The 26,937-nt window shown below is 37.3% G+C and overlaps 1 protein-coding gene across 1 annotated transcript in view; it reads left to right on the forward strand.

Moving 5' to 3' along the window:
* The window catches only part of PARD3 (par-3 family cell polarity regulator), a 492,108-nt gene that overhangs the window by 334,082 nt on the left and 131,089 nt on the right, over positions 1-26,937 (forward strand). Inside the window, exon 6 of the mRNA XM_032237658.1 lies at positions 24,277-24,365. Coding sequence (XP_032093549.1) covers positions 24,277-24,365 — 89 coding nt within the window. The remainder of the gene's footprint in view (positions 1-24,276; positions 24,366-26,937) is intronic.

A 26,937-nucleotide genomic window follows, 5' to 3' on the forward strand; every position in this document is an offset into this window, starting at 1 on the left:
TCAGAGGCAGAGAGGGAGCTAGACAGCAGTGAGGCAGAGGAACATCTGGAGCCTATTCCCAGTGTGTGCATGTGCCGAGCTGACAGAATTATGAACAACTAAGAAAGCACAGTCGACTTAAGAGAAAAGCCACACCTTGGAAGTGATTCCCATAGGAAACCAAAGAGAAAGAAATGGGGAGTGGGCTTTTGCAGGAAACAATTCATTAATTCGGTCATGTCAAGAGTGGAAAGTTCTGTTTTTAACTATAAGAGACTCTGTGCTAAATTTGGCTTTGTCCTGCATTTGGAAACTAGTTATTTGGCAGCACTCCAAATGAGATAAGGTGCATGTGGATAAACATTCGTCTGAAAGACTGTTCGCTGAGCCTTGCTGACTGTGAATGAAATGAATTCACAGATGTAAATAAAACAGGTTTTGTTGGGACCAAGGCTGCTTCTTGCTTTCTAAGGAAGTCTGGGTCAGAATACAGAATTAATTTAAAGGGTAAAGATCAATAAGCACTAAAAATTGAAAGAGCAATGAGAAAAGACACTGATTTGCACTTCATTTCATTTTAAAGAGATATTTACATCTGGCCAAATAAACAAGTGAAACTGTGAAATTATACAGTCAATTTATCCAAGAGGTTTATGTACCCTTTTAAGAATATGTTTTCCTGGGTAACTGAGCCCACAGCAAGTCTGTTACCCTACACGGGAATTTCACTTTATCTTACATGTTTTTCCTATTTTGAAATAAGACTTTTGTAATGCTTTGAAGTTTTTAATAACAATATTGTTCCAAACCAGAGTAAATACATTGTTTGAAATAATCAGTTTTTCCAACTGTATTAGTTGAAAGTAGCTTTAAAGAATAAAAGAAAAATGCTGATTTTCTATCTTTAATTCAATATGGCCTATTTAAAAAAACTTTTCAAAAAAGAAAGAAAATCAGCATCATAAAGGATAAATTCTTGGAGTGAAATAGGAATTGTACATAGCAGTGACGTGTGGTGAGGTTTATGGCTGGTGCGGCTTTTGGCCGCTATCAAGAAAGATGCTTTTGGCCTCTTTTACTTACAATTACTTACAAATTACAATAATTTTGAATTCCTCCCCCCTCCCTCAACCCACATACCTTTTCCAGCTGTTTCACAGAGGATTTCAACTCTCCTCTTGTCTGCCATAATGAAAATGTAAAAAATGTAAAAAAAAAAAAAGGCAAGAGTTGCTGAAGTAAGGCTGGATTAGCTGCTGCCAGAGTCTCCAATGGATGACTCTGCATAACTGTTTTAAAAAAGCGCCCTCTGCAGGAGGAGGCGAGAGAACCATGTGCCTCTTCTACATAAGGAATTTTTTGCCTTTTAACCCTTGCTTAACTCTGCTCAAGTGATCATAAAGATAGACTAAAGCAGGGACATGCTTCTCTCGCCTCTTCCTGCAGAGGGCACTTCTTAAAGAGTCTTTTTTAAACAGTTAAACACTAAGCAGAGTCACCCACTGTGACTCTGGCAGCAACTACCTCAGCCTTTTTCCTTTTAATTTTTTTTTCTTTTCATGATGACAGTGGTGTGACACTGCCTCCCCTGCCTCCCCTGACTGCACGTCACTGGTACATAGATAGGTCTAATATAGTGGGTTTCCTACTCTTGCTCCAATTGTTTCTTATTTCTACCTACAGACAGTGAAAATAATGGTAATGTTGCTATATGATAATGTTAAACTGGATGTTGTCAAGAATACACTATATTTTTGAAACTCTGAATATAATTCCATAACTGTGTTTTAATTGTTGTTTTATCTGTAGTTAGTGATTCTGGCCAGAATTGCAAGGATCTGTTTTATGTTCAATAAAAGGCTTAAATAGAACCATTACTACATGTATTTTTTTAATGGACTACAGGAGTTCCAGATGCCATATCTTTCAGAAAGATTTTTATTTGAAGAATGCTTTTGCCATATGGCAGCAAATTTCTAATGTAATAATGGAGTAAGTTCAAAATTATTTTGGATGAACTGAACTACACACACTGTTTCTTGGATTTTGGCTATTGTTTTTAAGAATCACAGTCTTGACATGAAGTTGGAAGAAGACATACTGATTGACTATAGTCAGAAAGTGATTAATTTGCGTCTGTAAAACTTTGAATTATCCATGTTTAACCTTAGTGATGTATTTTGACTATAATAGAAAGTGAAATATACTGCATTCAAGAATCTGTGACAAAATTACAGCTAATGAATTTAAATGATTCTATTCTATATATATGTTTTATCCTTATCCATTATGATTCCTGCTTGAAAATATTGAGTTGTTCTTGGCTTCTTTATATAGCCTAACATTACATGTCCATTGATGCTCCAGTATTGGCACTGCATACCCCCACTAATCTGCCAGGGGAACCAGAGGAAGCTCTGAAGTTGGAGGACAGGATGGTGGACCTCACCCTCCAAAGGGGGCATCAAGCAGCTGCCTGGGTGATGAAGGCAGCCACCACTGCCTCTTTCTTCAACCGGTCTTTCTTATTCTGGCTACAGGAGCTGCAGCAACAAACCCCCATCACCGAAGTCAGAGCACACCAAGACATCAACAAACTGGTGGCAGCCATCCAATTTTTGGCGGATGCCACCTTGTCCACAGCCAGGTTTGCCTCCAGGGCAATCGCTTCAGCCATTGCATCTCGTAGGTTGCTGTGGCTGAGAAAGTGGCAGGCGGATGTACGCCACAAGTGGCACCTGGCATCAGCTCCTTTCACAGGAGATGCCCGTTTGTCTAGAAGTTTTGAAAGTATTAACTTTTTAGTTCCTTAATGTTGGTTATATTAGTTGGGGTGAATTATACAACATCTGGATGGTAAAGTTACTTGCCCTTGATTTAGCCTATAGATAAAGTGAATTAAGAAACATATAGAAAGGACAGGATCATTTGGAAAGGAGAAGCAGCCATTCTAAATAAGTGACTGTAAAATAAATGAAAGAATTAATATGATGTTTGGGTGGTTCTTAAATTTCAGGCTAATCATAATATAAGAAATTTAATAATATTTAGGAAATAATTCCCTATTAGCTACGTCTCTTGGGAATGTCTCCAGCATATCCAGTTACATCATTATTAGTCAGAAAACATACAAATGGTTGGAAATATTCAGAAGGAAGAAGAAATCACACTAGTTTTTGTTAAAAATTACTTGCTTTTTCTTAGAAAAGCTCATTTTTTAAAAAGAAAAGAACTCTTTAGGCACACTTTCTACCTTCCACTGTAGATTAACATTTTCCTATTTTTATAATGTACCCTGAAGCCAATAATGGAAAATATTTGTAGTTCAGAGTTGATACAGAGAAACTGTGACCATTCTAGACCAAGCCAAGTCCAAAAATGCTAGAGAATTTCTAGAAGCTTGGCAGCCTCTCAAATTAGCCATCAATAGACACATTGTCAAAATCAATACCTACGTATTGTGCAAAAGAGACAATAAACAAGCTAAAAAGGGAACAAAATGACCCAAAGTACTCCCCATCAGCAATCAACATCCAGATGTGGATTAATCCAAGATTAAAATCAGACCAACAAACAAGAAGTAAGCAATACTCCAACCAAGGAGCCGTCAAACAAGCTAACAATAAACTGTCCAACCAAAGAACCTCCAACACTGATAGGGCAAACCATTAGAATATAAACAGAAAACCAACTCTGCTCCTTACTAGCATTGATGCTGTTACCTAGTTGGGCAGTGGTGGGATCCTGTCAGTTTAACAACCAGTTCGGTGATCACGTGATCACATGCACAGTTTTATCAAAACTTACGTTCCACATTACTTCTTGGGGAGTAACACAGCTGAGGCACGGCAAACCGCTCTTCTATGCTAATCAGATGATAGGATATAGGCTAGTAAAGTTCAGGGGCGAGCGGGCGGACACACCTGATTGTCTTAGAGCAGTGGTCCCCAACCCCCGGTCCGCGGACCGGTGCCGGGCCGTGGAGTACCTGGCACCGGGCCGCGCAGCGGCCGGGGGCCATGATCGCTGCAGCGGCCGGGGGCCATGCAACGGCCGACTCTTCACTCATGCAGCGCCGTCGCCGGAGGGGGGGGAGCTGTGCGGAAGCACAGGAGCAAGTGAGGCTTCCCCGCCCGGCCTTGGCTTGTGAGAAGGAACGGCGGGAGAGGTAGAGAGAGAGAGAGAGAGAGAGAGAACGTCGGGCAGCCGAGGGCAGGGGGGGTCTTTTGAGGGGAGATGGGGGGTGCGCGATTTTGGCGCGCGTGCGCCCTCCGCGGGCGTGGGTGGGGGGCTGAGAGGAGTCTAACGGTAGCGCAGGAAAGGGGAGGGTATGAGCGCCGCCTGAGGTGGTGAGGGGCAGTCGCCAGATTCAGGCCGCCGCTGCCGCTATTGCAGCGCACGGTGGAAAAGCGGCGGTCTTGCCCACCCCTTCCCTGCCTCCCGCCCGCTCCAGTTGCCACAGCCAGGGGTGGGGGCTCGGTGCCTGAAGTCTCTTGCCTCTCTTCCAAAATTTCGCCAACGGGCATCGGTGAAGCGCGCTCTTTCTCTTCCTCACAAAACACATTTCCTTTCCCCCCACGCGTAGTTATTGGCGATATGGACTCTTGGAGGCTGCGCTCCCGGGTCGCGTTTCCTTTTTGCAGCCCACGAGAATGCCTGGTTCTGAGCCTCAAAAAACGAGAGTTCTCTTAAGGCTGCAAAAAAGGAATATACTTTGGTCCTTGAAGCGCTTTTCCTGTTATTTGGACATTATATATATATACGTACGTACATACTGTATATACTCGAGTATAAGCCTAGTTTTTCAGCCCACTTTTTGGGCTGAAAAAAGCCGCCTCGGCTTATACTCGAGTCAGTGAAAAATTTGCCCGAAATGGAGGAGAAAAAGGGGCGGGGCCATGCCGCTGGGTGACACTCGTGAATGGCCCAGTGCCCCTGTGAGTTTCCCCTCCCTCTGTGTCAGTTTGCCGCGCAGCGCGCACCGCACCATCCCCCCTCCTCACGTTCTAATGTAATGCAGGGCTGTCTTACGATTCCCCTTCCTCCCCCTCCTGCCGCTCTGCAACGATGTCCCACCTCCTCCTTGTTATGGCAAGCAGCCACATAGCGATGTCCCACCTCCTCTGGTACAGTGATCCAATGATAGGAATCACTGTGCCGTGTGTCATAGGAGGCGGGACATCGCTCCCGCGGCTGCACAGGACATCATCATCACAGCGGGACATCAGCATCATGAGGTGAGTGAAGTATTTCATCGAATACACCGCTAGTTTACTGTTTTTCTTTGAAATAAATATTCAAAAACATTATTGGTATCTATTTTTATTTTTGAAATTTACCGGTAGCTGCTGCATTTCCCACCCTAGGCTTATACTCGAGTCAATAACTTTTCCAGTTTTTTGTGGTAAAATTAGGTGCCTAGGCTTATATTCGGGTCGGCCTATACTCGAGTATATACGGTACGTACAATATGTATATATGCATGTATGTATGTATGTATGTGTGTGTGTGTGTGTGTGTGTATGTATGTATGTATGTATGTATGTATGTATGTATGTATATATATATATATATATATATATATATATATATATATATATATATATATATATATATATATATATATATGTCTGTAGTCCATAATATAGTGATGATTTAAAAAAAAATTAGTTGAGCACATGGAATCTTTTTTCTTTTAGTATATTTTGGAGGTGGGGGCCCACTTTGTTATTTAAGATAGTATCTCCTTTTATATATGGTAGTGAAGATACCTAATACTCCCACCCCCTATTTCCCCCACGACAACCTTGTGAGGTGGGGGGGGCTTAGATAGAGTGAATGGGCTTAATACTGTATTCTTTTTACATTGCTATCCTCTGGCTTATTTAATTTTGCCCTTGCTCTTTTTATCTTTGACCTTGATTAATTCAGCTGTTTATTCCTTAAAATCTACATACAAAATGGGAGGTGGGATATGATTCAGGTGTTGAATTGGGAAGGTGGATTTAAAAAGTATGTTTGTATTCCCCCATTTTTTCTTTTATAAAAAAGCATCATGGAAATATTTGCTTGATATATTTTTAGCTCATATTATGGTAGTAATCAAAACAATCTGATATATAAACAATCAATGTGTCGTCGCGAACAACGCCCTCTCACCCCTGCGCGCGCTCAGCGGGCCACGGTAAAATTATCAAAGGCTGACTGGTCCGCGGCGATAAAAAGGTTGGGGACCACTGTCTTAGAGAACGGATTCGCTCTCAGCTGATGGTCGGAGTTATCGGTTCTCCTGAACTGGTGTGAACCGACTGAATCCCACCCCTGTAGTTGGGTAATAAAATGTCTGCAAGAAAATAACCAAGCTTGGAGACCACTCCATATCTGAAGTAGGACTCCATATCTGAAGTACAGGAACTGAGAGTGCTGATCTTGGAGGTAGGGGATACAAATATATGAAGAAAATTTAGATTTCTTGCTTTCAACGGATAACCTGTAGATATAGTGGAGCTCTCAACATTATGAACCAGTCTGTAGAAAAACCTATTAGGAATTCTGGAACTTGAAAGTCATCAGGAGGGTGCCTGATTAAGAATGTTCCTTTAAAAGATAGACAGCTATCTGAAGCGGCTTGTGATTATCAGCACCAAGCCTACTGATAAACATTTTTCCTTTCTTAATTGTGAAAGCACTCCTTGGCAGTGTATTTCCATTTTCAGCAACAACACTATAATTCATTCTAAAGCAGTGATTGAAATCACAAAGTTCCAAAGAGATTAAAGGACCAACAGAGTTATTAAAGAAGGTGGGTGTGGAATTCCACAAAATAAAAACCTTGGAAAGCCCAATCTGCTTTCATCTGATACGTAAAGCTTGGTAATGTATCCAAGACAAAATAAATAGCCAAATCTCTATTAGGCCTGTCATATTAAAACCTGCAAATGGATTTTCTGTGTCACCTTTTATTTCACTCTCTCTTTTTTTTTTAAAGCACGAATAATTTCTTTGATCGCAGATATTAAATTTCACAGGGTAGAGTGGTTTCATTTTCTTTCAGTTTGTCAGTGGCAGTATTAGTATTATAAAACACATTTTAATCCATTCTTACTGCAAGAAGAAAATTGGAGCTCTTCCACAATCTGGAAATTAGATATTTCTATTCTAGCACTGGATTGTGAAAATTGGAAACTTCTCCATTCTTGCCTCTACTATACAATACAATAGCAGAGTTGGAAGGGACCTTGGAGGTCTTCTAGTCCACTCCCCTGCTTAGGCAGGAAACACTATACCGTTTCAGACAAATGGCTATCCAACATCTTCTTAAAGACTTTCAGTGTTGAGGCATTCACAACTTCTGGAGGCAAGCTGTTCCACTCATTAATTGTTCTGTCAGGAAATTTCTTCTCAGTTCTAAGTTGCTTCTCTCCTTGATTAGTTTCCACTCATTGCTCTTTGTGCCTTGGAGAATAGTTTGACTCCCTCTTCTTTCTGGCAACCACTGAGATATTGGAACACTGCTATCCTTCTCCCCTACTCCTTCTTTTCATTAAACTAGACATATCCAGTTCCTTTCTTTATATGTTTTATCCTCAAGTCCCCTAATCACCTTTGTTGCTCTTCTCTGCACTCTTTCTAGAGTCTCCACATCTTTTCTACATCGTGACGACCAAAACGGAATGCAGTATTCCAAGTGTGGCCTTATCAAGGCATTATAAAGTGGTATTAACACTTCATGTGATCTTGATCTATCCCTCTGTTTACGTAGCCTAGAACTGTGTTGGCTTTTTTGGGAGCTGCCACACACTGCTGGCTCATATTTAAATGGTTGTCCACTAGGACTCCAAGATCCCTCTCACAGTTACTACTATTGAACAAGGTACCACGTATACTGTACCTGTGCATTTTGTTTTTCTTGCCTAAATGTAGAATCTTAGTCACACTTACTAACATTATTTGGAAATTATTTAGAACTTACTAACATTATTTGGAAAAGGACATGCTTCCATACAGTCTTCTTGGTTTTAAGATTGTAGGAATGAATTTCCTTTCATTATCAGCATTGTTATGGGTATGTTTTGATGGAAAAATGAAAGAAAACTTCCCCAGTACCACAGGTTTTTATTCATAAACTAAGTTTATGTTTGAGATTGTTTTTCACTTATTAGGAACTTTCCAATTCTTTTTCATGTATGGGTAGTCCTTGACCTACAACCATTTGATTAGTGGCTGTTCTAAGTTAGAACAGCACTTAAAAATGATTTATGAACAGTTTTCACACAGTGTTGCAGCATCCCCATAGCCACATGATTAAAGTCAGGTGCTTAGCAACTGTCATGTATTGATTGTATTGTCCTAGGTTGATGTGATCATCATTTTGTAACTTCCCAGCCAACTTTCGACAAGCAAAGCCAAATTTGCTTAACAACAGCAGGATTAGTTTAACTAAACAGTGATTTGCTGAGCAACTGTGGCAAATAAAGGTCATAAAATGAGGCAAAACTTACTTACCAACTGCCTTGTTTAGCAATAGAAATTTTGTGGTTGTAAGTCAGTGATTACCTGTATGTATTTTTAGATTAAAAGTGTTTTCTAAGATATTTTATATGCTGTTTTTTGTGGGAAAGCAGGATACAACAACTTTTTAAAAAAAAGATGTTCCTAAATGTCATAAATATTTCCTGGCTAAATATAAAAAAACATGAATGTTAATGAGAAAATAATTTGTATCCTTCAGAATATAAACTTTTAAAAAAGAGTTTCAAGCACTTTATGCAGTCAAAGATCTCCTTGAGAGTAAGTTACACAGTTTTTATTTTATATTGAAATAAACATCAAATGAAACATATCTCGTAAGTTTCTTCATATTTGATAAGTGTTTTGGTTGTTGCTTCCATCCCTTGCTTAGAGACATTTTGTTTTGCAACCATTTGATGGCACTTAAAAAATGGGGCTTATTACTGATCCTTGCATTTAGGACTGTCACAGCAGTGGTGAGATACGACCGGTATGCCCTGGTGCGGGTGTACCGGTGCCTGTTGGGAGCACAGGTACCGTTCTGGTATGGTGCTCTCGAGGGCCAACCCACCCACCTGTTCTCCTTACCGCTATTTGAGCCAATCGGAACATTTGCGCATGTGAAAGGAGCAAACGGCACCTGTGCGGTGCTCCGCCGAGCAGCTGGAGCATTGCGGGCAATGGGTACTCATGTGTGCACTGTGCACGTGCTGCGCACGCGCACATGGTGGGTGCTTTGCCCCATTGCACTGTACTGATTGCAACGTAGTCCAGAACCCACCACTGTGTCCCAGCACCTACCAGTCACATGATCAAAATTTGGGAGCTTAGGAATTGGGATGTATTTATGATGGGAGCAAAGATCATGTGATCATTATTTGTGACCTTCCCAGCAAGCAAAGTCAGTGTAGGAAGCTTAATTGGCTTAATGATCAACTGATTCATATAACAATTACAGAGATGCATTTAATAATAATAATATTAAAATAAAAAAGCACTGGAATTACATTTAAAACAGTTAAAAATTGACAAAATCACCATCAGTCAAATGCAAAAAGCCGCACTGCTTGGATCTGCACGCGTATTACGAAAATACGTTACGACGTCCTAGGCCCCTGGGTGGGGCCCAACTAGTAACCAATGCCAAATCCGGCGAAACAACTGGCCGCTGTGATACAATTGTATAATAATAATAATTATTATTATAATTATAAACATGGACATGACTTACTTCAAAACTGCCTTGCTTTAGCAGTGGAATTTCAGTTGTGGTCATAAGTTGAGGTATAGTAACCTCCTGATAATTGAAACAAATTTGATAGATTTTTTTTATGTTGTCATCTTTTTCTATTCTTTGTCTTTAAATTACACAACAGTACATGGATTTAATCTGGGACTCTGAAAATCATTTTGAATTTGAAACATTTGAGTTGAAATATCTTAAAGGTGAAACATCCTATTTTAAATATAAAAAATATTTTTTAAAAAAAGCTCCTATGAACATTTTGGAGCCGTTTTGAAGGAAGCGTCCTAAAATGATTGAAACAGCCTGCTTCCTACTTGAAAAATTAGAATTTGAAAGTAAAAATGTTCACATTTCAAATGTTTTGCAAGCGCCTAATTCTACCTATTAATTGTTCCACCTAAAGCATAGTGTTAATACTTTTGTAAGTTATATCTTACATTAAAAAGAAATACATATCTTAATATAGAAGCTTAAGGAGGAATTATGATGAAAAAAATTAGCAGTAAATACTATTAAAATAGTATTCTGATCACATGAAAGGCATTCTGGCCTTTCTAACTTATTTTGTATTTAATGCTCCAGAGGGACCAATTTTCATGAGAAATTTGTTTTTATAATCACAAACAGACTTAATGCGGTAATTTTCTCATGAAGCATGGGATAAAGTTTGTGTTAATGACCTGAAACTTTCCCAAAGTGGGATACATTTTTGTTCAAAGTCCAAGAAAAATAATGTTGGAGTTAGGAGGGGAAAAAAGAGAAAAGTTATGGTTAGTGCTTTAAAGCTATTTTCATATGTATCACTTTGCAAAAACGTGATGAGAATTTGAGTCTGTTCTAACATTTCATTAATATTTTTGGGAGGCTGTTTTATTTTTATCAGTTTTTTCCCGATATTCCACTAGAAGATTGCATTATGAAAATAGTGGGGTTTCATATACAAATAGAAATGCAAGTTTCATGGAGCCTTTTGCATGCCTGAGCATGAATACTAATATTATTCCAGTAATCTTTATTCCACTCCCAACTTCTGGCACAACTCTTTCCTGGTAATCAAAACTTTAAATGTTTCATTTGATCAGAATTATACATAGCCTCTTTTTGCCAACGCCTTTAAAGTCTATTCTCTAACTGCTTCTATACCTGGTTACTATGAGTTTTAAAAATGAAAATATACTAATTTGCCTTCATGTTTAGCATTGTTTATATATGGCACTTTTATAGGCATACAGATTTTATACAGTTATTAAAGACATTCATCAAGATCAAGTAAGAGCATCATAGTATAAACTTTCATGTAAATGATGCTGTATTGAATCCTTTCCATATTCAAGTAGGGCGAGAAGGTATCTGAAGAACGATCATATTGGTTGGAAATTCATGATGTTGCAGATTTTGAACATTATGCAGTTACCTATTTTACTAATGGCTTTATTAGTTTGTGATCTATCCTTCAATTGTTTTATTGACCCAAATTGTTGGGGCAATATGCTAACTCTGTAAACTGCTTAGAGAGGGCTGTAAAGAACTGTGCAGCTGTATATAAGTCTAAATGCTATTACTATTCTGGTATTTTCTTTGGAAAACAAATAAGTTACACTTAGAATAAATGCTGGAAGCTGTTATTTCTGTTTCAGATATTATTTTTGAATGTTAAAAAACTACAAATATTATCTTATTGAAGAACCTGATGCTTGAAGAAAGGGTGAAGGATACTGTTTGATGTCAAGCAATATTGTGAAGCTTCTTCACAGTATCTATCATATGCCAGTAAATGCACAAATATAGCCATTTAGAACTTCTTAACATCCTCTAGAGCAGGGGTGTCAAACTCAAGGGGGTGGATTCAGCCCACGGGGTGACCATGGGGCCACCCTGGAAACAGCAAAAACGGAGCTCAGGAGGGCAGCGTGCGGCCCACCTGAGCTCTGTTTTCGCTGGCAGAGGATTGCAGAAGGCCATCACAGCCAAAAATAGAGTTTGGTGAGGGTGGCGGGCGGCCCTCCCATGCTCAATTTTTGCTGGCAGAGTGTTCCAAGAGGCCATCACAACGAAAACAGAGCTTTTGAGCCTGTTTTTGCTGGCTGAGCACTTGGGCCACCACAGGTGCCCCTAACATGAATGAGGTTGAGCTGGCTGCGCCCACCCTGGCCATGTCCACTCAGTCCTCCAAGGTCAAACACAACCCTGATATAGTCCTCAATGAAATCGAGTTTGACACCTCTGCTCTAGAGACCTTCTGATATTTACTTTGCCTTTCTTTGGTAGTTCTCTTTTCTCTGTTTAAGAATTTACCCTAATAATCTTAAAGGCCATGTTGCCTTTAATTGAGTCTTTCTCTTGTGCAAATAATGCAAAACAATAAGAACAAATTTAAACGTACTCTATTTCTATTCTGCAAAAATTGCCACAAACAAACTTTAGATAATCTGGATTAAGCAGTCTGAACCCCTTAATTTTTTTTTATTTATCTAAAACCCTCATCCTTCCCCACCCCCCACCCCCCCTAATGAAATGTCACTATCTTATCTGCTTCTGACCTCAGGATAATAGTTGCCTGAGGCAAATAGTTTTCTGCTAAATATCTATTAAACTTAATATATTTATGTTCATGTTAGTTGAGCTTTATTAGTAAGTTTATCATACTAGTAATAATACAATTGTATGTTTTTTAATATTGGCAAGAATTGCTCAATGTTGTTTTTCAGCTGGAGCTGTAACTAAATCTTAATGTTGTTACTTCTTACATCTTGGTCCACTTTATAAAATGTGTGCTGCTTCATTCTCTCAGCCTCCAACCCCCACCCCAATAAGAATTAATTGAACGCTGTTTGAAATTAAACTTGGACAGGAAAACTATTTAATTTTATTTATTATTTTCATTTTATTGGCCTTTAGTAAGAGAAAAATATGCCCTTGGTGATATTAGTACGAAACTACCATTAGAACTTTTCCTCATTGACTTCCCCTCATTGAGTTAATTTGCAAAATTATGGAATAAGATCAACAATAATCTTTTTTATAAAGTTTCCTTTTAGCATTCTTCCAGTTTTCAAAACACGTACTTATATATCTCACAGCTGTCCACAGTTAAGCAATCAAGCAGAAAGCAGAGTAGGGGTTGCCGGTTTTCCAATAATCCGAATTAAAATATATCTGACTGTGAAAAAATTACCATTAATTTTATCAATCTGTTCTTTTAATGTGTATTTTTAACAGAACAATTTGACCTTTACTAGCAATCTCAATTATTGTGCTGTCCTGCTTATGGGGTTTTAAGTCTCTTTGATGTTTCATCATTCCCAAATAATATTCCCCAGTATTCACCTCATGCAACAATCAGTGCAAAATCCAATGAGTCCAATTCTCAAGTCTGAGAACACACAGCAAGTATATAAAGTCATGCACTAGGTTCCGAGTCCTAAACCAAGTCCATGGTCTTAGCACATATCACAAAACCCAAGTCTAAGTCCAAAGTCGAGTTGCAGGGTCAAGGCTTAAGTAAGTTCAAAGGTGAGAGTCACAATGGCTCTCAAACACACGTCAAGAAACAGATGAGGTTTTTCTAGCTTTGCTTGCTCCGTGCACCAGGCTAAGTCACTGTCAGCCAGTGCAGCCCATTAGAAGAGGCAAGGTTGCATCCTTGAGAGTAGCCTCACCAACCTCCAATGTGCCTCCTTCCTATCGGCCTGTGTGCTCTGGGATCTGGCAGGGAGACAATTCCTTCTCCTTCCTCTGCACCCCTTCTCCACTCTCTGCTTCTGGGTGATCTTGTGTCTCTATCCTCTCTTTATCAGTCAGATGCTCACCTGGTCGCTCTTCCAGTCCTAGCCTCTCCTCCTCCTCTTACCTAACCACACCTGGTTCAGAGTCCCCCCCCCATGTCTGCCAGACGCTCTCCTCTGTGCCCTGCCCCAAAGTTCCTATTGGCTTTTCCTCGTCATCTGACTTGAATTTCTAGGGCATCCATTACAATTGTGTTCTGAAGTGCTTTGTACATAGTTGAACATTTTTTTCTCTGAGCCATAACATATTCTGTCTGCATGGGAAGGAGAATCTATATTTATAAAATATATAAAATAGGATTCCAATATATAAAATAGAATGCTGACAGCTGCAGAAAATTATATGCAGTCTATCTTGTATTGACGATGCACCCTTGTTTACAATTTCATATGTAAACAATATAAATCCAGACATATAATATTTAGGTGAAGCGCAACAGAAATTAAGAGAATATGAATCTGAAAACAGCAACGTGATACTTAGCAGAATTCTTATTTGTTCAATGTACACATACATAATGGTGATATCACTGACCCAATTTTATCACCTTCTTTCTTGGTTGTTAAGCAAATCACAGTGGTTATTAAATAAATCCATATCCAGTAAATCAATGTTGGGTTTTGCTGAAAATGAGAAGTAACTTCCCGTTTTCAGCAAAAGTGTCATAAAACATGCTCATGTGATTGCAGGACATTGCAAATGGTCATACATGTGGCTAGATTGTTGAGCGCCTGAAGTGTGATCATGTGTCGAGGTCTCCTGACTGTCGGAATGTCGAATCTGGGTCATAAGTACCCTCTACCTCCCCTGTGGGGGGTCACTAAATGATCTGTCCTAAGTTGAGAAGTATCTGCATTTGACTAAACTGACTTATGTAGACTTAAGTTCTTTTGGCCCAACAGCACTTGTTTGTTTTAAACCTCTGGTCAACAATATGTTGATTGTATTTAAGTCTGGGATATATTTAGCACCTTACATGAACTCCTTAAACCAAATACTTTAATCCCGGAATTCGCACTTATCTGTAGAAAGTAGCTGTGTGAGCTGGGAAAGGAAGCAGATGTTTTGATGATGATGGTGATGACATAATCCATACGGTCGTGTTTGACTCTTGGCGATTCTAGAGCCAGGTCTCTCCACAACTTCCATATCCACTCTTGTACTACTTCTTTGAGTTATTCTAAGTTCTGACTGAAGCATACGTACTGTAGGAACTATATGAGCATCTGTATAGGGTCTCTGAATCACCACAAGGAACAGGCATCTGAATTTTGTATCAATTAAGATTTCAGACTTCAAAGGCAGCCCTAAGTGATATACAAATCTGACCTGCACTTGGCAAGGTTACTGCACAAGTGCTTATATTTATGTGTTTTTATGCTTTAAATAGAAAGAACAGGTTGCAGGAATGTTTATATTATGTGTATATTATATTATATAATCTGTAATATATTATATGTAATGCAATACCTCATAATATGCTTTGATATGATTAGCATGCACATGGGCATGAATAATCTGGGACTATATGTTGTTACACTTGTGTACTTAATACACACTTTCTTTCATCCATCTCTTGTAAGGTAATTTTTAAACTGGTGCGAAACAAACCGCAAGCTCTTCTGGTTTTACTTTTGGTTTACTCAGATAAAGTAGAACGTTTCAATTTGCCTTGAAACATTTTTTTCTGACACTAATGGGAAGACGGGTTGTTGAGCAACTAGTAAATAATGCATTTTTAAAACACATTCATACAGATAAACATGAAAGTAGTGAGCTAAAACTATATGAGACAAACTTGAAAGTAACTTCAGGATGCATCCCAATTCTAAATGCTAACATTTTGTTTGTGTGGACAATCATTGATAAGTTATGGGACACAGCAGAAAGAAAGTCAAGGAAGACTGTAATATTTACAGTATTGCCTTTTAATAATAATTTTAAGGTACATTAGTTTATGATCAGTTTTTTTTCTGAAAGACAGAAATTTATAACAGTTGCAGTGTCCCGGTTCATTTTTTGTAATCTTCTGACAAGCAAAGTCAATGGAGAGATTAGATTCACTTAACAATGGCAAAAATTCACTTAAGAAAAGTCGTAAAGTGGGGCAAAATCACTTAATACATTCTTCACTTAATAGAAATTTTGAGCTCGCTTTTGATTGTAAGTTGAGGACTACCTTTTCTATATGTTTAATTAGGTGACTTTTGGAAACTTATTTTTGTCACCTTTCATAAATTCTAGAGTTGATCATCAGTTTCTAGCTTAGCTGAGCAATACACTGCCTCAGTCTTGCTTATCTTCCTTTTTTGTATAGTTAGCCTGACCCAATTTGGGGCAAGGATTTCCTCTTCATCCCTCTAGGTCCGAGCTAAAGAGGCCCAGAATCACTTGTTGACAACCCGAGGGATTTGCCAGCAAAAGATCCTAATTTTCCCCAGGCAGGGATTATCTCAAAGAATGGGGATGGCTGGATACTGAGGTGTCTTTGGCTTTTGCAGCTAGTTAAATATTTTTAAGGCTGCTCAGGAAGTAGTGGAAGTGACTGCAATTATAGGAGCAAGATTCCCACCCCCACCCCTCATTTCTACTTGTTCAGGGTTGTAGAGAAGGCACATAGAGAAGAAATGACTTTATTTTCAGAAATAGTCTGATACTAGCTGTTGACCACTTTTCATTAGACAATTAAAGGCATTAAGAAGTTTAAAATGAAAACAGAGTGTTATTCATCAGAATTTATTTCTATAAAAGAAATAACAGAATAACAGAGTTTGAAGAGACCTTGGAGGTCTTTGAATCCAACCCTCTGCTCAAGCCTATCATTTCAGACAAATGGTTTCAATGTCTTCTTATAAACCTCCAATAGTGGACCAGCCACAACTTCTGGAGACAAGTTGTTTCATAGATTAATTGTTCCGTCAGGAAATTTCTCTTTAGTTCTAGATTGGTTCTCTCCTTGAGTAGTTTCATCCAAATATCCATAATATTTTATTAATATTTATCACTCACATTATTAATACTATTATTTTCATAATAATATATAAGTATTATATATTCTATATAAATATTTCAAATATTCAAATATTCCATCCATATATTCATACATTTAAATATTCTGGAAGAATCAATTCTTCCTTTAATTAATGAAAAAATATTTTAATCTTTCATTTACATGTTAGATTCCATATTATAAGCTGAATGGAGAGTATAATTTGAAACACCTTAAGGGTAGAAGAAGAAAAAAATAGATCTTGATGTTCTCTAATGTTATTTTGTTCCTTGCAATTGTTTCATTACCAGACTAGATAATATCATCAATAATGATGATATTATCATTATTAATGATACCAATAATGAAGGAAGGAAATTTTTTAGAAACCTTGATTGAAGCGTTGTTTTTTCCTTAATACTCTTTGAATGGAACATTATTTCCTCCTTAGTTGTTTTTGTTTATCTATTACTGACTCCTCTTTCCTCTTTGGGTGTTGGTTAATAGGTAAGTGATGAAAACTGACACCTAGGTAAGCAGGAAGCAACACCAAATAAACAGAAGCAATCAAAGAAGCAATAAAGGTCAATGTCTTGTTATTTTTCCAAGAGCTTGAGAAGTTAGTTAAACCCACATGGTTTCCTGGTTTTCTTGGTTGTCATGATATGTTTGTCCCTATCTTTGGTTGTTGTTTGCTCCTATAGTTTTTTTCCAAACCTTTTTGTTACCCATCCTGACATATCCTTGCTAGATGGGGCAAGGATAGTTGATGCGCAAAATATACATTGCAACGCTTATTGCAAAGCCTCTCAACTATCAAACGATAACCCGGCCTTCACGTGGTGCCCCCCGTTCCCACCAATCGGGCTCTGTCGACCCTTGGGACTGGCGTCCCCTTGGGTATATCCAGCCGAAACAGCTTCCATGGATCGCCGTATCCACTAAAACAGTAGTGTCAAATTTCCATGGAAGTCGCCTATACCCACGATGGGTGAAGAGGCGTCAAGTACAAGTACTTGCTAGATGAGCAGCTATATAAAATAAAGAAACAAAGAAAGAAATGACACACAATCATGGCTTATGGGACAAACTATCATACATAAATACAGTGGTATGTCTGTACTCATTGTTAATTGGTTCCAGAAGTGAAATGATAACCAAAATGGATGAGTATCAAACCATTTTTCCCTATAAGGAATAATGTAGTTAGTCACAAGGCAGTCGACACTAAAAAGTTCTAGCTTATGGTTTGAGTATCAAACAAACAATGACTATCTGAAATAAATAAATGAATTATTCTGAAGACTACGTGGACAAAATTTTCATGTCAAAACGCATTGGGTATGAAATTCAAATTTAATGAATTTCAAAGCAGTCAAGTACCAAGGTACCACTACAGCTAACAAACTTCACTCCCACTTGAACTTATAATTCTCTCTAGGCTGGAAGTGAAATATCTGCAAGAAAAAGAAAGAAAGAAGCTTAGAGAGCACTAAGATTTTAACAACTTAATCATGATCTTACATACAGTTTCCACTAGAAGAAAATCTTTTTTTTTTCTTTTCTACTTAGGAAAGACACTTTGGGAGCCTTTAATACTACATTCAATCCAGATGGTTGTTAATATATGATAAATTAGTCTGCAAGTAGATTTCCCACACCAAGATATTTTGCTAAGACATAATTGACCTTTTCCTCCATAATAATAACAAAACATAATTAATTGAATCCCCAGTAATTATTTTTCATGTTCTAATGTTGCTAATTATCAAGTGCTTGCATATAACCTGAGGTCAGTGTTGAAAGTCTTCATCGTTTTTAGACTGGTTTTGTTCGTGTAATGGTCAAAAATGATTTTGTTTGAAAGTAAAATATAAAAATAAATGATATGTAACATTATTTATGGCTTTTAATTATACCAAGAGAAGCAATGTACTTTAAAAATTTTTTTTACTTAGATTGCAGTTTTAACTCCCTCTCTACCCATCTCTCTTTCACACACACACACACACACACACACACACAAACACACCATCATACATCTACATACTGCTAAAACTATCATGATCTTTACTCACTTGAATGGTGCCTCACAAGGTAGCCATTTTTGATTCAAGGTATGACAAATGGGCTAACCTACAGCATGTTTCCATGCTGTACCCTGACTCCTGATGGAATAAAATTTAGGGAAGTTGTGGCTGCTTCAGTATTTCTGTCTGCTGTTGGGCTACTGCTACAGTTATATGATCTTCATTTTCAACTTTCTGTGACAGTTTCCCAGCCAGTCTCACAATCCCTTATTCTTATCTTGTCTTGTACTGTCCTGTTCTAAAAACTGAACTTGCCTATATTTTTGAAGAGTTCTGTTATTACATAAAATTGGCATGCATCTAACATTTAAAATAGCAAGATATATAAACAATACATTGTGAAATATTAAAAAAATAACAAATCAGTAAGTATGATTTGTATAATATTAATTCTTTGTGATTTTTCAGCCTCGCTGAAAACCCACCAAAGGGAATGAGGATGGGAAATTATTAAACCAGATTGTCTGTGTTGTAAGGACCAGAATAGTGTTCAGGATTACTTATTAATGCTAACTGTAGTTTAATCTTAACAAATGACTGTCAATAAAAATGGAATCAGAATTTGGACATCCTCCTCAGACTCACATAAGGTCTGTTGGTTCAGTTTGTGACCCTCCTGATTATTGTTGGGATAGCACTCAAGTTCCATAATTTCTCACAATCGTCTATGCTACCCAGGTTGCTTAGGATTTAACATGTAATAATATATGCAGAATCACCAGTTCATCATTCATGTCCTAAAGAGAAATTGAAACTCTATGTAGTTTATTCTTCCTTGTGAGCTTTGCATTAAATCAGGATTTTGAATGATGTTCAAAATAGCCATAATAGAGGAAAAATAAGATACATCCTGTTTTATTGCACTGATTTTTGTGATATTTCAAATATGGTGAATTCATTGTATTCACAAAACATGGCTTTGTCATCAGCACCTTGCGTTGAGTTTTCATATTTGATCCTTCTATTGTGTGTTCCAGTCTTCTCTATTACTGATATCTTTAAAAAGCAGAACTGGAAATCATGTTTCATCTGTTATTCATCTCAAATCTGGATAAAAAGAACAGATGGTTTACTTAATCTAGAAAGATAAGGAAGAAATTGGCAGTCATAAGAAAGCCAGGAAATATGAAGCTTATTAAAAAAAAAAGTAGCTCATGGATATTACATGGGGAAAAGCCCTCATATTTAAAGCCTGGAAATCTTAGGTGGCAGAAGAGTATCCTGCCACAGAAATAAGAGGGGGAAAAGCTTTTCCTGGAAGTGTGACTGAGTTGTTTCCAAAAGTGTTATTGCATATCTTTTCTTTTATGTTTGAAGATTGCTTCTCTGAGTAGTTTTAGCCAGTAATCGTAAAGTGAAGATTACAGGAAATCCATTGAAGTATATTCAGATACACAGATAAGGCATAGTCCAATTGTGATTACATAGAGAAAAGATATTCATGAGGTAAATACTCTTAATGATTTAGAAAATGGAATTCCAAAGAGCTTTAATCAGTACGGAGCAATATTTTATCTATAGTAATTCATTATTGAATATGTTTTTATTCATGTGCAGTTATGTGGATATTCTTCAGTTTCCCCAGTCTGATACTGTATGTCCAAATACTACAATCTTTAATTTTTTTTAAAAAAAATTGGATGCTTCTCATAATCTATAACATTAGTAATCCAGACTTTTTAATAACATAAGTAAGGTAAAGTGGTATTAAATGTTTTATAAAAATTACTCTTATACAAAGCATTTTGGCTAAATTTGCTAAATAGTTCATTCTCAAACTTTTCCCTGCCTGTAAATAAAATATAGCATTTCTAATTTATCTCTATAACAGGTGGGCTTTTTAATTTAAGAAGAAATCCGAGGCAATAATTGCTTGATGTAGATACTTTCAAAGCTAGTTACTTTTTTTAGTAAATGAGAATTCTAAGTTACTTCCCTGTGCAGGTGTCCAAATTAATCTATGTTTGGTTCCATGTAAATGAAAATCTGTGTTGTATGGAAAAGAAAAGAGTTGCTGATTATGGCACTATTAAAATGTTTTTTTAAGGGATGTATCTGTTGATTATAGTATCATGGTACCAATACTCCAGTGAAGTTTAGAAGCTTATCTTACTCTAAGTGTCATAATTGAGAGACATAATTTTTAGACTTAGATTACCATATGAAATCGAAACAGTATACTATTCCCTTAGCGTTAGTAGTAAATTTGAAAAAAAAGGGGGGGCATTTGACACATTTGTCTGAAGTGGTGTAGGGTTTCCTGCCTAGTCCAACCACCAAGGTCCTTTCCAACTCTTCTTTTCTTTTCTTTCTTTTCTTTTCCATTCCATTCTATCACAAGACCATACTGTTAGAAATGGTAATTCCAGTAGTTCTGGTTGCTAGGCTAAGACAGCATTGTTAGGTGAGGACCTCATTCTTCTGAAATACTTGCCTTTGATTCAACTCCCACCTGTTTCACCTCTGTCCTTTCAGTTGCCCTGCACCTGGCTGTCCCACATTGCTGTAGCTGAATTTCATCATCTTCCTCCTATCGCTAGGTCAGGGTCCTGACATGGGTGAGGGTGAGGCTGCTGGCTGTTCATGAGGCTTTTCAGGAGGAAAGCTGGACCAAGGGTGAACAGAAGATAAGCTCTGCTGGCAATGGACTTGCCTCTCCTCCTCCATGAAATCTACATTCTAGTTTTCCAAGAGCACTTCCTCCAATTCGGCTGTGTCACCCCAAACAGCACTTCCCACACAGCGTCCACTTTCACCCATGGACCTGACCTAGGTTTTCCTGCCACTGCCATGCTCACTGTGCACATTCCAGGATTGTATACTAGGCTAGCCATTGTGTCCATACAATGTCCTTCTTTTGCATGCTTCTTTTGTCCTGATTAGTTGCTTTTGTGTATAATCCACAGATATTCCAGACCCATTCATTCTTGACTCTACCAGTTCTTATTTTTCTATGTATAGGTTTGTTTGATTTTTGGTAACCCAGTTCCCCTGCTTTCAACCTACTTTTATATTTCTCTTAAATGATTCAATATTGTTAGAATATTAATTTTAATAGCTGGAACAATAAAGTGTACAATGGTCCAGAACACACAGTTGTAGTTGAATGGATGGAGATTGTTGGCTTCTGTATGATTGATTGCAGTGGGTGTAGAGGAGGAGTTTTCCCTTTTCCCTGCCCTTTTCTTCTTCTGTATATTCTGTAAACTGTGTGAGGATTTACCTCATGATGTTACTGTGTTACTATCTTGTCTGCTTTAAATATAAATGTGAAATGTATGTATTTATATAATACTACATATGTCAGTGTCTCTGACTTCATTTAGACACTTGCAGCTCAATTCCCTGACAAATACTCATTTACATCGAACAAGAAGAGTCATTTATATTTAACATGTTGGACAGAGGCACACTCTTGTACATAGCCATTTTTGCTTGTTTTGTTCTAAATTTATATTTATTTTGACATGGTAATGTTTGAGTAGAATGATGTATTTAGTCTTGTATTTGAAGCAAAAAGATGTGTTTTTTTCTAAGCAGTAGTTACTAGTCTTACTCATTTCTGAATTTCCTGATGATCCAATAATTTTTTCTGTACCATTACTATTATGTAACCTAAAAGAATATTTTTTCCTTGAGTCACATTAATTCAGACTGTCATACATTTTTTTCTCTCAAATCCATCTATGGTTCTTCCATTATCAGTGCTCACTGAAGTGTGAACTGTTACCAGTCTAAGGATAGATGAGATTAATTCATTCAGAAATAGATTTTATTTCTTTCATTCATAATTAAGCCTGCATATTCCGTAAAAAATTCTTGGCTAATTCTGTACTTGGCTAATTGAATACTTCGAAGATCTTCTATAAGAATTAAACCTTTCTTGTTCAGTTGTGCACCAGGCATCACATTTTAATGCAATTAAACATTTTAGTTATTATAATTTTTCATATTTGGGGAATAGTTTGATGGTAGTGCATTTGTGTAGAGGTGTAATGAGATCTTGCTGCAAGAGTTTATATAAATTTATATAGAATAAAATAAATTAAGTATAGGCACATATATGCTGTTGAATAACTTATAAATGCTAAATTTTGTTGAGATTTACAAATAAATCCAATTGCAGTATCTAAGTCATGGGTGTGTGTGTGTGTATGTGTGTGTGTGTGCATGCATGTATGTATTTGGTTCACACAATGTTCTTTCATTTAGCAGTTTGGTCTATAATATAGTTTGTAGTAAGAACTCGTAAGATTTCCAGGCCCTCAGAGGAAATACCACTTGGACATAACAAATGTCTTGGCTTTGTTTTAATATCTCATTAATAATTCACATTATTGATTCTCTTTGGGCTGAATTCATAACCCATCATCCAATACATATCATTTTACTGATTGATGCTTCAGCAAATCTGAATTTAAACTGCTGATTGTAGGACAGTAGACAAAGTATTCATACAAATGAGCATTTAAAGACATTCATGTTTCTCTGAAATTGTGCAGTTGGTTCCTCTTTACCCATTTTGGGATTGGAAATTAGGCAAGTCACTACTGGTTAATATTTGGATATAAGCCTATCAGGAATCCCAGTAATGTAGATTAGACAAAAAAATTGACAAAAATCTGAGTTTACCTACTAAGATTAAACACCCTCACATTGTTACGTATCAGGTGGTTAAAATATTAATATTTTTTATATTTATCATGCAAATAGCTTTATTTTTTTAAAAAAATGGTTAAGTGTTTTAAACCTTTGTGTATTAGAGTAAGTGAATTTGTAAACAGAGCAATTGTAATTGAACTGTACTAATTCTGTCTCTTTCGTGACCTTATGCTTCCTTTCAAATGTCTGCTAGGGCTTTTTCCTTGCATAAAATCATGGGCACATATAGTGGTCAAGGATCTCTGATAGTCATTAGCACTGTACTTGTGGATACTGGAAGAGGAAACACCAACTCTGTTCAGGGGTTGCAATATGTTGTGTAATTCACGAAAGAAAGCTTTGAATGTTCATCAAATCAGATGCTTACTATCCGATTTAACTTGCTCTTGTAAATGTCAGTTCTGGCACATACCTTATTTGCATTCTATTTGAATGTTGTCTCTTTAAGGCAGGCTTTGAAAAGTAGTTGGTACTTCAGCCTGGTAATGTTGTGCAATCTGGAGTAGAAATTGAGAAGTATGTACTTTGTGCCAACAACATCAGAGGCTATTTAAAGTGATATATGTTGGAATTGCTGTTGCTAAGCCATGCAGTTATGTGATTTTGTGTTATATAAGTGCATTTTTTTAAAAAAAATATCCTGCCTTTTTGTTTTCATGAATAGAATTCTTTGTTGGCCAAGTGTAATTGGACACACAACAACACCTTACCAATACTCTTTCCACTTGCTATTGTCCACATGATAACAAACCTGTAGGTGATTTGGGGTTAGTGAAAGGAGTGTCTGGGCCAACACCCAGCCAGTTTTCACGTCTAAGGTGGCACTAGAACTCAACACTTGCTGGTTTCTAGCCAACACCTTAGCCATTCCAGTCCCAAATGCTGTGTAACCCAAAGACAATCTGTATGCTATTTAAGATGCAAAATATTTTAATAATTAAGTATCAAAATTGTGTGAGTATCCTTACACATCACCTGTGCTTAAATATGGTTATCTCTTTTACTATTACTAGGATGATGATGGTACAGAAGAAGAGGAGAGCAGAGTAGAACCAGTGGGTCATGCAGATGCAGGTTTGGATAACATCACCTATTCGTTAGAGTAAGTTAATTGTTTTTTTTAAAACTATTTAATACTTAAAATATTAAGACTTAAATTCAGGGGAAAAAAGTCTTGATAGGTTTGAACTTTGGTGTTGAAGAAGACATGGACACTTAGAAAAATCAACCCAGAATTCTCAATTTAGGTACAAATGAGCTGTCTAAAATTATCATGTTGGACACATTATGCAAAGATTTAGCTTTCTAAGATTTAGCCACAGTGGCGCAATGGTCAGAGTCTAGTACTGCAGGCTACTTCTAGTGACTGCCGGCTGCCTGCAATTTGGCAGTTCGAATCTCACCAGGTTCAAGGTTGACTCAGCCTTCCATCTTTCTGAGGTGGGTAAAATGAGGATCCAAATTGTTGGAGGAAATACGTTGACTCTGTAAACCGCTTAGAGAGGGCTGTGAAGTATTCTAAAGCGGTATATAAGTCTAAGTGCTATTGCTAAAGAAAACTCTAGGTCTGGAAAGGTGGAAGGGCAGAAAGCAATAGAATAACTACTAGCAAAGTGGACAGTTACAATAGTGATGGCTTTACCTGGAGGACCAGATTCGATACAGATCACCACGGACAAAATATGTGTGATTTATTAGAATAATCACCACTGAGGCACTATCTTGTCATGTTGTAGGCCATGTGTGGTTTGAACAAAATAGGAGTTATATAACAGATGAAGCCACACTAGACAAGTTTCATCTGAAGAGCCAGATAATACAATGAGATGTAATGCACAGCACTGGTTCCCAACCGTTCTGACTCCACGGACCAGCAGAGGTAATGGCAGGGTTAGGGTAAGGAAGAGGATGGTTTGTTGTTCACAACCTAATCCAGTTCATCTCCAAATGGAGCTTCGTGCACTTGTCAGCTACTTGCAAAGCCCGGTTCCCAACTGGTCTGGAGACCGGGGGTTGGGGACTGATTTACAGAAATCTATGCTGGATTTGTTCTTGGCTAGATCAACAAGATGTCCTGAATACCTTAGAAGTCCTAAACATGTGTGGACAGAAAGGCTGATGCCAATTCCAATCTAAGCACCTGGCTGAATGTGGGACTAATAATTATATTAATATTTGGATACAGATTCAAATATTATTCATTCAAATGCATGTGTCAGGCTTCTCTTGGCTAAGGAGGCAAATATTCCTGTTTTGTTTTGACCGTGAAGAAAATAATTTTCACAACACGTTGGGTTGACACCACTCGATGCATCACATATATCTTTTTTTGATTATGTGATTGATTGTGCATCATAAAATTGGTGTTAGCTCTCAGTGACTACATAGATTCCCCCCCCCCCCCATAATGACTTGTCCCTAATGTTGATCAGGATTCTGATAACGCTGATGATTTGTTAAAATGTTCTTATATTGAAATGGCCGAAATAAAGTTTGGTGTTGTGACAAGTTTCATAAAAAATTAGAACCCTGTGAACACATGATAAATGACCACAAGATGCATGCACAAGTATTTTTGTAATTTCTATACCGTAACTTCACTGAGAACTGTATGTCAACTTCCTCTTGAGTAACTAAGTAAAAGCAAAAAATCTATACATATGGTACTTGCTTCAAACTGCATTCAGAGTTCTTCCAATCTTATGGGAAGACCTGCCTTTGTTCAGCTGAATATTAAAAGAGATAATGTGGATTCTGTCCCTTTGGTTGCGCCAAGCCACACCTTATTTCTGACTGACACTACTAAGGGTTTTTAAGTCTTCTGATAATATACTTGTTATTGAAGTAGCTGAGTTTACCAATTTGGCTGCTGATCATCTTCTTCAAGTCTTTGTTCTACCTTTCCAGTTTTAAAGGCTTGTCCAAAAAGCTAGATCTTTGCATTATGGGTCTGCAGATACCTCTTTAATCTTAGTGAGTAAAGATCATGTGAAAAGAGATTGCCAGTAAATCTTTGCAGAATTGTTTTCAAAATTGAATGCTTCGGAGAATTTGAGACATTTATAATGATATCTTTTATTTTCTAATTAATGGAAAACACATGAGTGCCAAAATATAAAATCAACTTATGAAATCAGTATCTTTTCCTAACCATTACGTGTAACATTGATAGTTAAAGTTCTGTACTTGAGAATACATCTCGAAAGAATCCATTATGACATATAAATGATTACTATTGGACTTGCTCATTTTTAACACAATAAGTGGAAATTGGATAATTCAAGCAGTGCAGAGAGAAAGAGAAAATCATTGAACAAATAATGAGAAGTCAATTTGATCATTTTTTAGATTCTTCCCTCTTTTGTGGCTTCCATTTACAGTGACTGCAATATAATTTAAAAACTATATTGTAAAGTGTGCTGGCTGGAAAGGATTAGAATGAGGCACAAATCAGTTTATCTGGAAAAGCCCTTCTTTGGAAAGAAAGCTAAGCAGGAGAACTAAGCAAATGACACAAAAAGAGGGTGAGACAGGATGATTAGAAAATGAACTACATTTGAATTACAAGAAGACTGGGAGAATGTTTAAATATTCCTTGCAGAAAGAAGCTGAAAAGCTATAGTAGAATTTAAGAGGTAGAAAAAGTAACACTTTCCTCCCTGTGATATCTGACA

This window comes from Thamnophis elegans, chromosome Z, assembly GCF_009769535.1.
Source record: "Thamnophis elegans isolate rThaEle1 chromosome Z, rThaEle1.pri, whole genome shotgun sequence".
In the NCBI taxonomy this organism is placed as follows: domain Eukaryota; kingdom Metazoa; phylum Chordata; class Lepidosauria; order Squamata; family Colubridae; genus Thamnophis; species Thamnophis elegans.